Source organism: Babesia bigemina, scaffold Bbigscaff_57352, assembly GCF_000981445.1.
Source record: "Babesia bigemina genome assembly Bbig001, scaffold Bbigscaff_57352".
Lineage (NCBI taxonomy): Eukaryota > Apicomplexa > Aconoidasida > Piroplasmida > Babesiidae > Babesia > Babesia bigemina.
The window spans coordinates 1-11,229 of NW_012237011.1; the positions used below are offsets into that span (position 1 = coordinate 1).

General features: G+C 45.1%; 1 protein-coding gene and 1 pseudogene across 2 annotated transcripts; both read left to right on the top strand.

Moving 5' to 3' along the window:
- Positions 1-750: 750 nt before the first annotated feature.
- Positions 751-5,352, top strand: BBBOND_0001130 (hypothetical protein, conserved; the record flags this gene model as incomplete). The annotated part of the gene is made up of 1 exon (XM_012914957.1): positions 751-5,352. The coding sequence occupies one exon, from the start codon at positions 751-753 to the stop codon at positions 5,350-5,352; it is 4,602 nt and encodes a 1,533-aa protein (XP_012770411.1).
- Positions 5,353-6,497: 1,145 nt separating this feature from the next.
- Positions 6,498-11,229, top strand: BBBOND_0001140 (annotated as a pseudogene). The gene is made up of 3 exons: positions 6,498-9,661; positions 9,787-10,366; positions 10,411-11,229. Coding segments are annotated over exons 1-3 (4,563 nt in total).

An 11,229-nucleotide genomic window follows, 5' to 3' on the forward strand; every position in this document is an offset into this window, starting at 1 on the left:
ATCGCCCCTTTACCCACTCTACATCGCTCCTTACTCCACTCTACATCGCCCCTTTAACCACTGTACATCGCCCCTTTATCCACTCTACATCGCTCCTTTACCCACTCTACATCGCTCCTTTACCCACTCTACATCGCTCCTTAATCCACTCTACATCGCCCCTTAAACCACTCTACATCGCTCCTTTATCCACTCTACATCGCTCCTTTATCCACTCTACATCGCTCCTTTACCCACTCTACATCGCTCCTTTATCCACTTTACATCGCTCCTTAACCCACTCTACATCGCCCCTTAATCCACTCTACATCGCTCCCTAACCGACTCTACATCGCCCCTTTACCCACTGTACATCGCCCCTTTATCCACTCCACATCGCTCCTTTATCCACTCCACATCGCCCCTTTATCCACTCTACATCGCTCCCTAACCCACTCTACATTCCTCGAATTACCTTGCCTTTATATTGCTATGACCTCTATAAACCATCCTAATAACTTGTGCCTTGTCACCCTTCACTTCCTCTCTTCCACCTCTTGCCACTGCCCTGACCATGTGCCGCCTAGTGAGCTTGGCAAGAAATTTGATAAAATTTAAAACCTTAAAAATACCTCAAATAATAACCCTACTAACATCCTCAATAACTTCTGCACTGGCCTCGAAACTTTCCTCGGCTTCAACTCTGAATCTAAAGGCTACGACGGCACTGGGATTGTGTACTCTGACCTGGACAGGCTGTGTGATGCAGTGATGGGATTTTTGGTTAGTTGCCTTGAGGGAAGTAAAGACTTGTTAACGCATTATAATGACGAAATGCCAAGCATAATTGAAGCTTTAAAATCCTCGATAGGCAAGGGACTTGGCGTTTCGGGATTTGCCTATGCCATTGGGAAGGTTAAGAGCGGGCTGCAGGAGTATGAGAGAGGATTAGATGCAGAAGTTGAAATCGTTAAAAACGCATTTAAGCAACTTACGGAGAGCATTAAAACCGCCAAATCAGAATTTAATAACCCAATCTCGAAGCCTCTTACTCAACAATTGTCAGACGCTTCCACGAGGGGGAAATTCATTACTGCTAGAGCGAATAATGTCGACGAAGCCGTTAAAAAGCTCGATGAACATCTAAAAGGTATGTTAACATGTAACGTTAAATTGCTCTTGCAGGCAGTGGAGGGTTTTCATAGGGTGACGGAAGACGTTGAGGTGAAGCACTTTGCTCGGGCCATGGACACCGCCCTTGTGAGTCAGAAACAAAAACTCAATGGAACTGTTAACATTGGCATCACGAATTTACATAAGACATTAGATGTTGAAATAGGAAAAGTTGGAGATAAGATTAAAATTATGGGTCAACAAAAAGATGCGCAGTTAAAGCTGGTGACGGAAGCGATTGAGTCAGCTGTGTATAACGTCGAAGATTTGCTGGATGCGTTTACGGAATGTAGAAATGATATGAAAGAATTGTTTGTCAGACTACGCAATGAGACGACGGAGATTAATCCTACACGTGGAGATAAATCTAATCTCAGACTTCAGTTTGACCAGATGGCAGGGGCAGTTACAGAGATGGGAACGGCATACAGTAGGAAACTGCTGTCTGTTAAAACACAAGTAGACGTGGCGGTTAGTCGTGCATTAGAGTATATCACCCAGGTTGAGACAGCCATTAAAAGTGATTTGACAAGACTCAAAACCGAGACCGTTAAGAATGCCATCATAGAATTTGCAGAAAAGTTGAATAGATCCGATTTCGGAAAAGCCGCTAACGGGCACAGTGGCTTTGCTATTGATATAAGCAGTCTTTCGGAACTTGTGGGCACCGATTTAAGTCGGTGGCTCACCGCGGCTGTAGCGGAAGGTCTCGAGAATGTCAAAACCCGGTATGGAGAAAAATTGAGAAAGCAGCGTAATGACGATTCTGCAGTTAAAACATTATTAAACGCCATTGATGGTCTCAAAGATAGACTTCGAGTTAATGGTGTCTCAACACAAGTCATTTCCGGGTTCACCGCTATAGGAAACAGCATTGTTCAAAATGTAAACGACGCAATGGGAGATATTGAAACAATGTTTGACAAAATAATGGCTGATTACCATGAACAGACGAAACAAGGTTCGATGCAAAAGGAGAACGGCGTCTTTAGGAATATGATCGATGGAATAAAGGTCCACGTAAGCTACACCAGTAGGGGCCCCGACGGCGAAGTAATTGACACTACCAAAATGGGAGATTACGACACGGATAAAAGGCTTTATGATGCTGCACAAGCAGCAATGGGGTACATCATACCTATGCTGGAGAGAATTCCCAAGGGCGTTGATGATGCCCAGCTAGAGGCAGACGGAAAAATCCAACCGTTAGAACAGCAGTTGCAAACATTGCTAGGCATTCTGAAATCTATCATTTCGGTCGTAAGCGTTGCCAACGAACAATTAAAGTCAGCCATAGATGCCATTTATGACGCTCTGTCTAATGCCCGCAAAACATTTAAACACGCCCTTAATAATCTGAGGACTACATCGATTGCAAACATAGATTCCGCCTTCTCCGCCCTCACCCACCAAGTCCAATCCCTCTTCGCGAAGCAGAAGCAGGCCGAGCTCGCCGCGCTGGAGAGCGTTGTCACGCAGCAGTTGCAGGAGATTGAGAGGGTTATTCAGGCAGATAGGGGGAGCGGGTTGAAGGGTTTCTTGAGCAGATTGAACAGCGGTATTAACGACCTGTTGGATAATCCTGTACCGACGCCTCTCAAACATAGCGATTTACCTATTCTGTCTAACAAAGTCAAAACGAATATTCAAGACCTTCTAGACTATGTCTTTGAAGAGGTCCAAAAATCCTCCGCCTCTAAAATGCTCGATTCATATCCCGACGTTGTACAGGACATTAGTGATAAGATTAGTACCTTGCTGACCGATCTCACGCATTTCAATAAAACATTCACCGACGACTTGTACGCACTTAAACAGTCACACGGCGGCCTTACTCCCGAACAGTTTGACGGCAACAACAACAAATTGCTTGATCTTATTAGACGCGGTGTGCAAAGCTTCATCGAGCAGTTGGACTATGCGTATGTCAACAGTTACAGCGGCCAGCGTTGGGAGATGTATAAGGACGATGACACGAAATGTGCCAAAGTGTTTTGTACAGTTTCCCCGATGTTATTCGATCACCTAACTGACTTGAGGAGAAGGTGTAAGCCAGGGGGTAGATGGACCAAATATAATATTAATCTACATGAGGTCCTTAAGCCGCACTCAACAACAGATAAAATAACTAATCCACTCGGATCCTATTTCAGGGATTGCGGTTATCACGTGTCCGCTGAAGCTGATTCACATGAAGGGGATTTGAGAAATAAGGAGGCGTGCAAGGGTAACAACATTTACGAGTTTCTCACCAGGGAAACCACTAATGACCAGAAGCTTGTCAGAGAACACGACGAGAAAGATGATGAATCCAGCAAGCATAAGCATAGCATTCTCAAGAAGCTTTGCGACTACGTTAACGTGTACTATCGTGTCAGCCACTACGCCACTCTCACGTCAACCAAGCATCCATCGTCTGCCTACCAAATGCTGTACTGGCTGACTGGGCTCCCGCATAGTCCAGTGTACAACGCGCTGTCACATGAAGGCTTCAGTGGTCTCTTCGAGAAAAAGGACGAAGAAGAGACGGCCACTGGAGATGGAAGCATCGTTCTCAAATTCGAAGACGATGACAAGTTGCCGGCGTATCCGAATGACATCACTGCGAACAATATGAGAGGCGTACTAGCAGAAGTCTGCCACCACGCCGAGGAAACGCTCATCTCCTTCCTGGGCCACGGACACTCGGGTGGCATCTACGCCTGCGAATTTAATACGAATTCCATCAAGTTAACGTACCCAAGTGATCCTAGTAAATGTGTTGACTTACTCATAGAAATATCGAACAGGCTGTATCATCAACTATGCTTCTTACATAATCAGTGTACGTACGAGAGCGACCTCAGTGGCTGGGCAGACTGCTGGTATGGAAGAGACATCGGAGGCTCAGAGTGGAGGTGCAATAGCCTTCAATGTCCAAAGCAAACTGCTGACCAAAAGCACAACCAAACATGTGACCAAAAGTGCAACCAAAGTGCTGGGTGCGGCCTTAAATCACCACTTCAATCCTTCTTGGAAGACGGCCTCCCTGGCTTTTTGCCTCATCCATATAACAAGGCTGATTGCAAAATGGGTTGCTCACTCTCAAACCACAGCGGAATACCGTGCAAAACTCCGATGGGTTTCGTGGACATTTCCACAATGGCGTCGCACACCCAGAGAGGTGCACGTATCTACAGCGTACTTGATGATTTCTGTGGCAGTGACGATTCGCCACTAACCACGCTCTGCGCTTACTTTGCGTGCTTATTGGCCACCCCGCCTAAGACGCTTGGTGACATGTTCGCATTTTATTACAACTTCTTGAATGATTGGTGTGGCACGAATCCTGAACGCACAAGGCTTCGGGAATTGCCGTATGCCGACGCTGTAAAAGATGCTAATTTCAAAAATGACGACAACAGATTGGACATTACGTCAATGTTCAAGAGCGCTTCCCATGAATATGTCCCTGCCTCTACCCATATGAAGGGTGACCTTTTCACTCTTGTTGGTTGCAACCCGAAACATGTTCCAACATTACCTTGTGGACCTTACTTGCAGCCGTTGTCATTATCTATCCCCTCCATGTTCTCTGAGACGAACGCCGATAAATATTTGTCCTGGATCGTTTATTTGACCGAAACGTTCTATGACTTGCTGTCTAAGTTACTGGCTGATTGTAAGAGCAAATGCGGTTTGCCGCAATCCAGATGCAACCAGTATAGATGCATTAAGAATTGTCCTGCCGCAACGTCATCTACAAAGACGCCATCCCCGACTCACAGTGCAGGATGTAAATCAATTGTACAGTGTAAGTCGGCCCTTCCTAATTTGTACAAATACGGGTTTCATTTCGGCAGTGCAACGGTCCTGAACGGTACGTATAAAGATGAAGAAAAAAGGACGTGCAATGATTTTTGCCAAACATTAGAAAGAATTCTCAACAATAAAAAAACAGACGGGCATGCCCTAGCCGATTTGGTATTCGACAAAATACCAGAATTCCTATGGAAAGTCCGCCAGAGATTCTTCTGGACCACCGTCGCCCTCTGGCTCCTCTCTTTCCTCTACCTCCTCCACATCATGGTCATCCGCCTCGACCTCCTCCACATCAAATCGCATCTACGTAGTCCCTCGAGTCATAGGATTGCTGCTCAATCACTACTTGCTGCTGCAAGAGTTGGAAGACTCAGCAAGATATCGTACCTTCAACCATAATCGTACTCACGTGTCTACTATCTACACTCACCTAGCATCTCACCTACTCACCTATACAACTAATTGTTGTCTAATGTTTTGAATCACTCACTCATCGTTGTACGTGATTGCTTGGTAGATTAACTGATGTGGTGACCAATGTGCTGATCAAAGTGCTGACCAAAATGGTGACCAACGTGTTGACCAACGTGTTGACCAACGTGCTGACCAAAGTGTTGACCAACGTGGTGACCAAAGCCATGACCAACGTGGTGACCTATGTGCTGACCAACGTGGTGACCAATGTGATGACCAATATGCTGACCAAGCACCTGACCTAAGTGCTGACCAAGGTGCTGACCAAAGGCATGCCCAAAGTGGTGACCAAAGGCATGACCAAAGTACTGACCAAAGGCATGACCAAAGTGGTGACCAAAGGCATGACCAAGGTGCTGACCAATGCCATGACCAAGTTGATGGTCACGGCAGCGATGACATGGTTACGGCAGCGATGACATGGTCACGGCAGCGATGACATGGTGACCTAAGTGGTGATTATTATCCACTCCACATCGCCCCTTAACCCACTCCACATCGCCCCTTTATCCACTCTCCATCGCCCCTTTATCCACTCTCCATCGCCCCTTTACCCACTCTACATCGCCCCTTAATCCACTCTACATCGCCCCTTAATCCACTCTACATCGCCCCTTTATCCACTCTACATCGCTCCCTAATCCACTCTACATCGCCCCTTTACCCACTCTACATCGCCCCTTTATCCACTCTACATCGCTCCTTTATCCACTCTACATCGCTCCCTTACCCACTCTACATCGCCCCTTTACCCACTCCACATCGCTCGAATTACCTCGCCATATTACCGCTATGACCTTTATAAACCATCACAATAACTTGTGCCTTGTCACCCTTCACTTCCCTCTTCCACCTCCTGCCACTGCCCTGACCATGTACCGCCTAGGGAGCTTGGCAAGAAATTTGACAAAATTTAACACCTTAAAAACACCTCAAATAATAACCCTACTAACATCCTTAATAACCTCTGCACTGGCCTTCAGACTTTCCTCGGCTTCAACTCTGCTTCCAAAGGCTACGACGGCAGTGGGATTGTGTACTCTGACCTTGACAGGCTGTGTGACGGGGTGATGGGATTTTTGTCTAGTATAATCACTGAAGTAAAAGAAAATCCAAACTTATCATCTTACAAAACAACATTAAATGAAGCAGTAAATGAATTAAACAAAAATCTTAATAAAGGCAAAAAAGGTTTGGAGGCTGTGATTGGCCCGGTCAAGGAGGGAATTAAGGGGTGGTTGGGGGAGGTGGAAAAGAAAAATAATGATGTAACGAAATATATCGATGTTTTAAAAAATGACACGACTAATGCTGCAACCGGTATCGAAAAATGGAAAAATCAAGATTTTGATGAAGCCTCCAAAAAACATGGTGAGTTGCACAATTGGATCAAATCCATCAAAGAATTATCCAACCAACCGTATTATGCCATTCATGCGGTCGAATACGTCGATGAAAAACTCAGAAACAATTTACTTCCGCATATCAATTTACTGAATAACGCTATTGACACTTTCAAGCAGAATACGGTTGAGGATTACGATGGACTTCGCACGGTGTGCGAAAAGGTGGCTGCAAAAAGCAATGAAATTATTGATCAAGCAAACTTAGTCACGAAGACGGCAGAGAAGAAAATTGAATTGATGACTAGTCAGCTGGATAATACGATCACTGCACTTGATGAGCATGTTCAGAAAGCTGTGGAAGGTCTAGAAAACGCTACTCACGAACTAAACAAATGGTCTGAAAATCAAACGGATTCTTCTCTTCATAAAGCTCTTAAGCAATGTGCCGAAGTTGTCAAGGAGCTCGATTATAAGGAAAACAAGAATACGTTTTATATTCAACTTGCTGCCATTGACGCTGCGAAAGACGTTGTTGCTGAGGTGCAGGGAACATTGAGCAGCGTTAACAACCGCCTGATGATTTGGATCACAAAGGCGGCATTTTTGGTCAGCCAGTCCTTGCGTTTTGTTGCTACGATTCTGGATGAATTGAATGGAGAGGACGGTTCACATAATTACGTCAAACAGATTAAGGACGCTGCGGGAAAACTATATAAGGATGCATTGAAGTTGAACGGTGCTATGCGTGCGGCGCATAAACATATCAGTGAAAAGGTCCGTGCAGCTTTGGAGGCATTTGGTGAAGTGGATAAGGCTGTCAGAAAGGATTTAGCGCAGTTTAGGGATCTTATTAAAGCTGAGGTTGGAGTATATTTCGCTCAATTAGGAGCCGTGGAATATGGTGTGGTTAAGCAGAGCGGTGATGTAAGTCAGCTGGATCAAAAAGTTGGAGCAAAGTTCAGAGAATGGCTTCGACAAGCATCATCAACCTCAACAGTCATTACTCATACGAAAATCCAAACTGATCTGAGGTACCTCAAGAAGTCTTACAACGTCAATGCTAAATCATCAACGCTAGAGGAGATTTCCGCTTTCGCTGCCATGGGGGAGGACGCCAAGGCGCAGATTGAAAAAGATTACGGCAGCGACATAAAAGATGTACCGAACCCTGAACAAAGAATGGCGTCGTACAATGCACATGATGGAAAGCAGAAGGTCACCAACGCTTTGGCTGCGATTAAGAGTGATACTAATGGTCTGCTGAAGATTGAAGAAGTGAAAGACGGAGAAGGAACCCGAATAGACATATTGTCGCTACGTGCATTGCATCAACAAACAGAAACCTCTGTGAAGAACCTAACAGCTCTTATACGAAAGTACGCCGGTGACGAATCTCTAAAAAACGATGGTGTCCAGCAATACCTGACGAAATGTAGAGAGTTAATTGTCAAACATGAGGACACTATTGAAGTTGAAGGAGTACGTATACCTGGGCTTCAAAAAATAAAACAGGATATAAGCGGCCAACAATCCCTTTTGTCTAAATTAATACAACCGGTAGGTGCGGCCGTCGAAGCAATTAAGATGAGTATTACGAAAGCATCCAAAATAGTTGATGACGCTACACGGTCCGAAACTATAAAAGGCTATATAACGCAGCTACAAAGTGAGATGCGGGAGTTAAAAAAATCTCTAAATTCGTTAAATGCGGGAGAGCTGACAAAAGAGATGCAAGCGGTACGTGCCGAATTCGTCAAAACACAAGATAAAATAATTCTCTACATTAAACTTGTCTCTGAACAGTCGAAATCACTTGCAATAGAAGCTGCCATTGACATCAAGAAATCCGCCCTCTCCCAGTTCGCCACGTCCAAGGCCGCCGTGCTCCAGAAGCTGAAGCAGTTGGTTGAGAAGGAGAAGGGAGAGATTGAGAGGATTATTGAAGAGGATTTGGAAAGCGGATTGAAGGGGATGATGAAGAAAATGAAAGAGAAAGAGAGTACGCTTGAAGCAATTGAACAGCTTGTAACTGTGAGAGCTCCACCACCCCCGACAGTTAAGAGCGATGGCACAAAACTGCGAGAAATGTCTGGGCATTTCAAATCGTATTACGACGCAGTGCACAATCATATTAAGACACAAGTTGAAGATCCTCCCAACCAGCCAACCAAAACAGTAACCAACTCCCCACCCACCGACCAACCCACCGACCCAGCCACGCAGCTAACCAAAATCAAAACTAACTTCGACAAATTACTTGGACATTTAATTGATGCAAAACAGTCTAAAAAGTATAATTACGATAAAACTTTCGTTGATTTACTTAATTCCCTCAAAAACGCCACTAACGATTTATCCCCCTCCGCCTTCGCCAACCCCCGGCACCCGGAGCTGCTCGATGCGCTCAAAAAGGGGCTGGAGGGGTTTGTCGGCGAGATGGAGCGGGTGTATGTGAACGGGTATGATGGAGGTTCTGAGAACGTTTTATTGGTATATGCAAACACCGAAAATGTTACAGAAGAAGGAAAAAATTGCGCCAAAATATTTTTGACGGTATTGGAGACACTGTATAATGATATGCTGAAATTAAAAAAAACGTGTGATGATTCTAATAATAAGCAAAAGCAGATAAATCTGCAACATGGAAATAATCTTGGAGTATTTTTCAATATGCGAGGCTACAAAGTGAGTGCGGATATAACGAAGCAGGATGGTCAGCTGAGGAATAAGCCGGAGTGCACGGGAGCGCAAGTCAGTGATTTATGTCACAATGAAATTACAAGCGCGGCGGAGGGAACCAAAGAGTTAATGCAGAAATTCAAACTCCTTACAGACAAGGGTGCCGTGAAACTTATCAATTTACTTGCTTGCCTAAACCACCATATGTCGTATAACTATTACAGGGCTTGCCATCTCATCAACGCCCAAATTCTAAACCTCCTACGACAATATATCAAATGCTGCAATGGCTGCCAGGACTGATGTTTAATCCGATGTATGGCAAAGTTACGAGCTACCTTAAGGAACTCTTCCCCAAACCTAAAGCAGATGAAGACAAGCCGTATGAAGCTATATCCGATACATCACTTAGCCTGGAAGGAACTTCGAGTCTTACAGCAAAAATACTGAAAGACAGGCTTGGGACGGTTTGTGTATATTCCCATGATACACTTATGGCCATCCTCGGTCACGGCCATTCCAAAGGCCGATATGCCTGTGAATTCTATATTAACGCCGATAATTTAAATTATCCTAGTAATCCAGCTGCGTGCTTTGACATGCTTGTGGATATATTGAATAGGGTGTATCACCAATTTCGATTCTTGTATAGTCAGTGTCAAAACGGACCGGAAGCCGGAGGTTGGGGTGACTGTCATTACGGTCAACACGTCGGTGGATCGTCGTGGACCTGTAATGAAAAGCAGTGTGCCATCCAATTATGTCCCCAGCTGGCTGATCAAAAGGCCAAGCAAACGGCTGACCAAAACGATGACCAAAAGTGCAGCCAACACCCTGTGTGCGGTGTCAAGTCTCCCCTCCAAGCATACCTCGAAGACGGCCTACAAGGTTTCCTCCCTCATCACCTTACTAAGGTGGGATGTGGAGTCAAGTGCTCAGTAGGCAACCACTTTGGCAGCCGTGTCTAACTCCCATGGGTTTCGCTGACATCGGAATTGCGGCGTCGCATACGAAAAAAGGTAAGTACATAAAGCAGGCCCTTTCCGGTTTCTGCGCTTACAAATCACCCCTCACTCAACTGTGCGCTCAGCTAAACTGTCTCCTGCGGCGATCACCGCAGACACTTGGTGAAATGTTCTCTTTCTACCATAAATTCCTTATGAACTGGAACAATGTGGGTAAGGAGCATAAGAAGCAGGCATTTGAATCGGCAGTAAAAGAAGCCAACTTCGGAAACATAGAAACAACGTTGGATGTTGTTTGCATACAGATGAGCAAGAAGCACGACAGTCACAGTACTGGTATACGCAAGCAACCCAAAGGTGAATTATTCAGTCTTATATCCTGTGAGGATGACACAAAACCAGGCTTACCCTGCGGTCCATACTTACAATCAATCAGCGACGATATAACAACGGTCTTCTCTAAGAAAAACGCTCGCAACTATTTGTCGTGGGTTGTGTACATGACCGAAACCTTTTATGATCTTCTAGCACAGTTGTATAAACAGTGCTGCAATCAGTGTAATAAGAAGGGTAGCAGATGCTACGACAAGGGCTGTGACAAAGACTGTCAGGTTCGATTCAGCTATGGATATGAGGTGTCCAATGAGCGAGGTTTACCGCAAGGCTTTGATACTATTAAACACAGAACCTCCTGCAATTCCATAGTTCAGTGCCGCAGTACTCATGCGCTTATATACGCTTGCGGGTTTACGTTCGGCAGCCCATATGCATTACGTGGCGTAAATGATAGGAAGTTGAAACGTACATGTGAA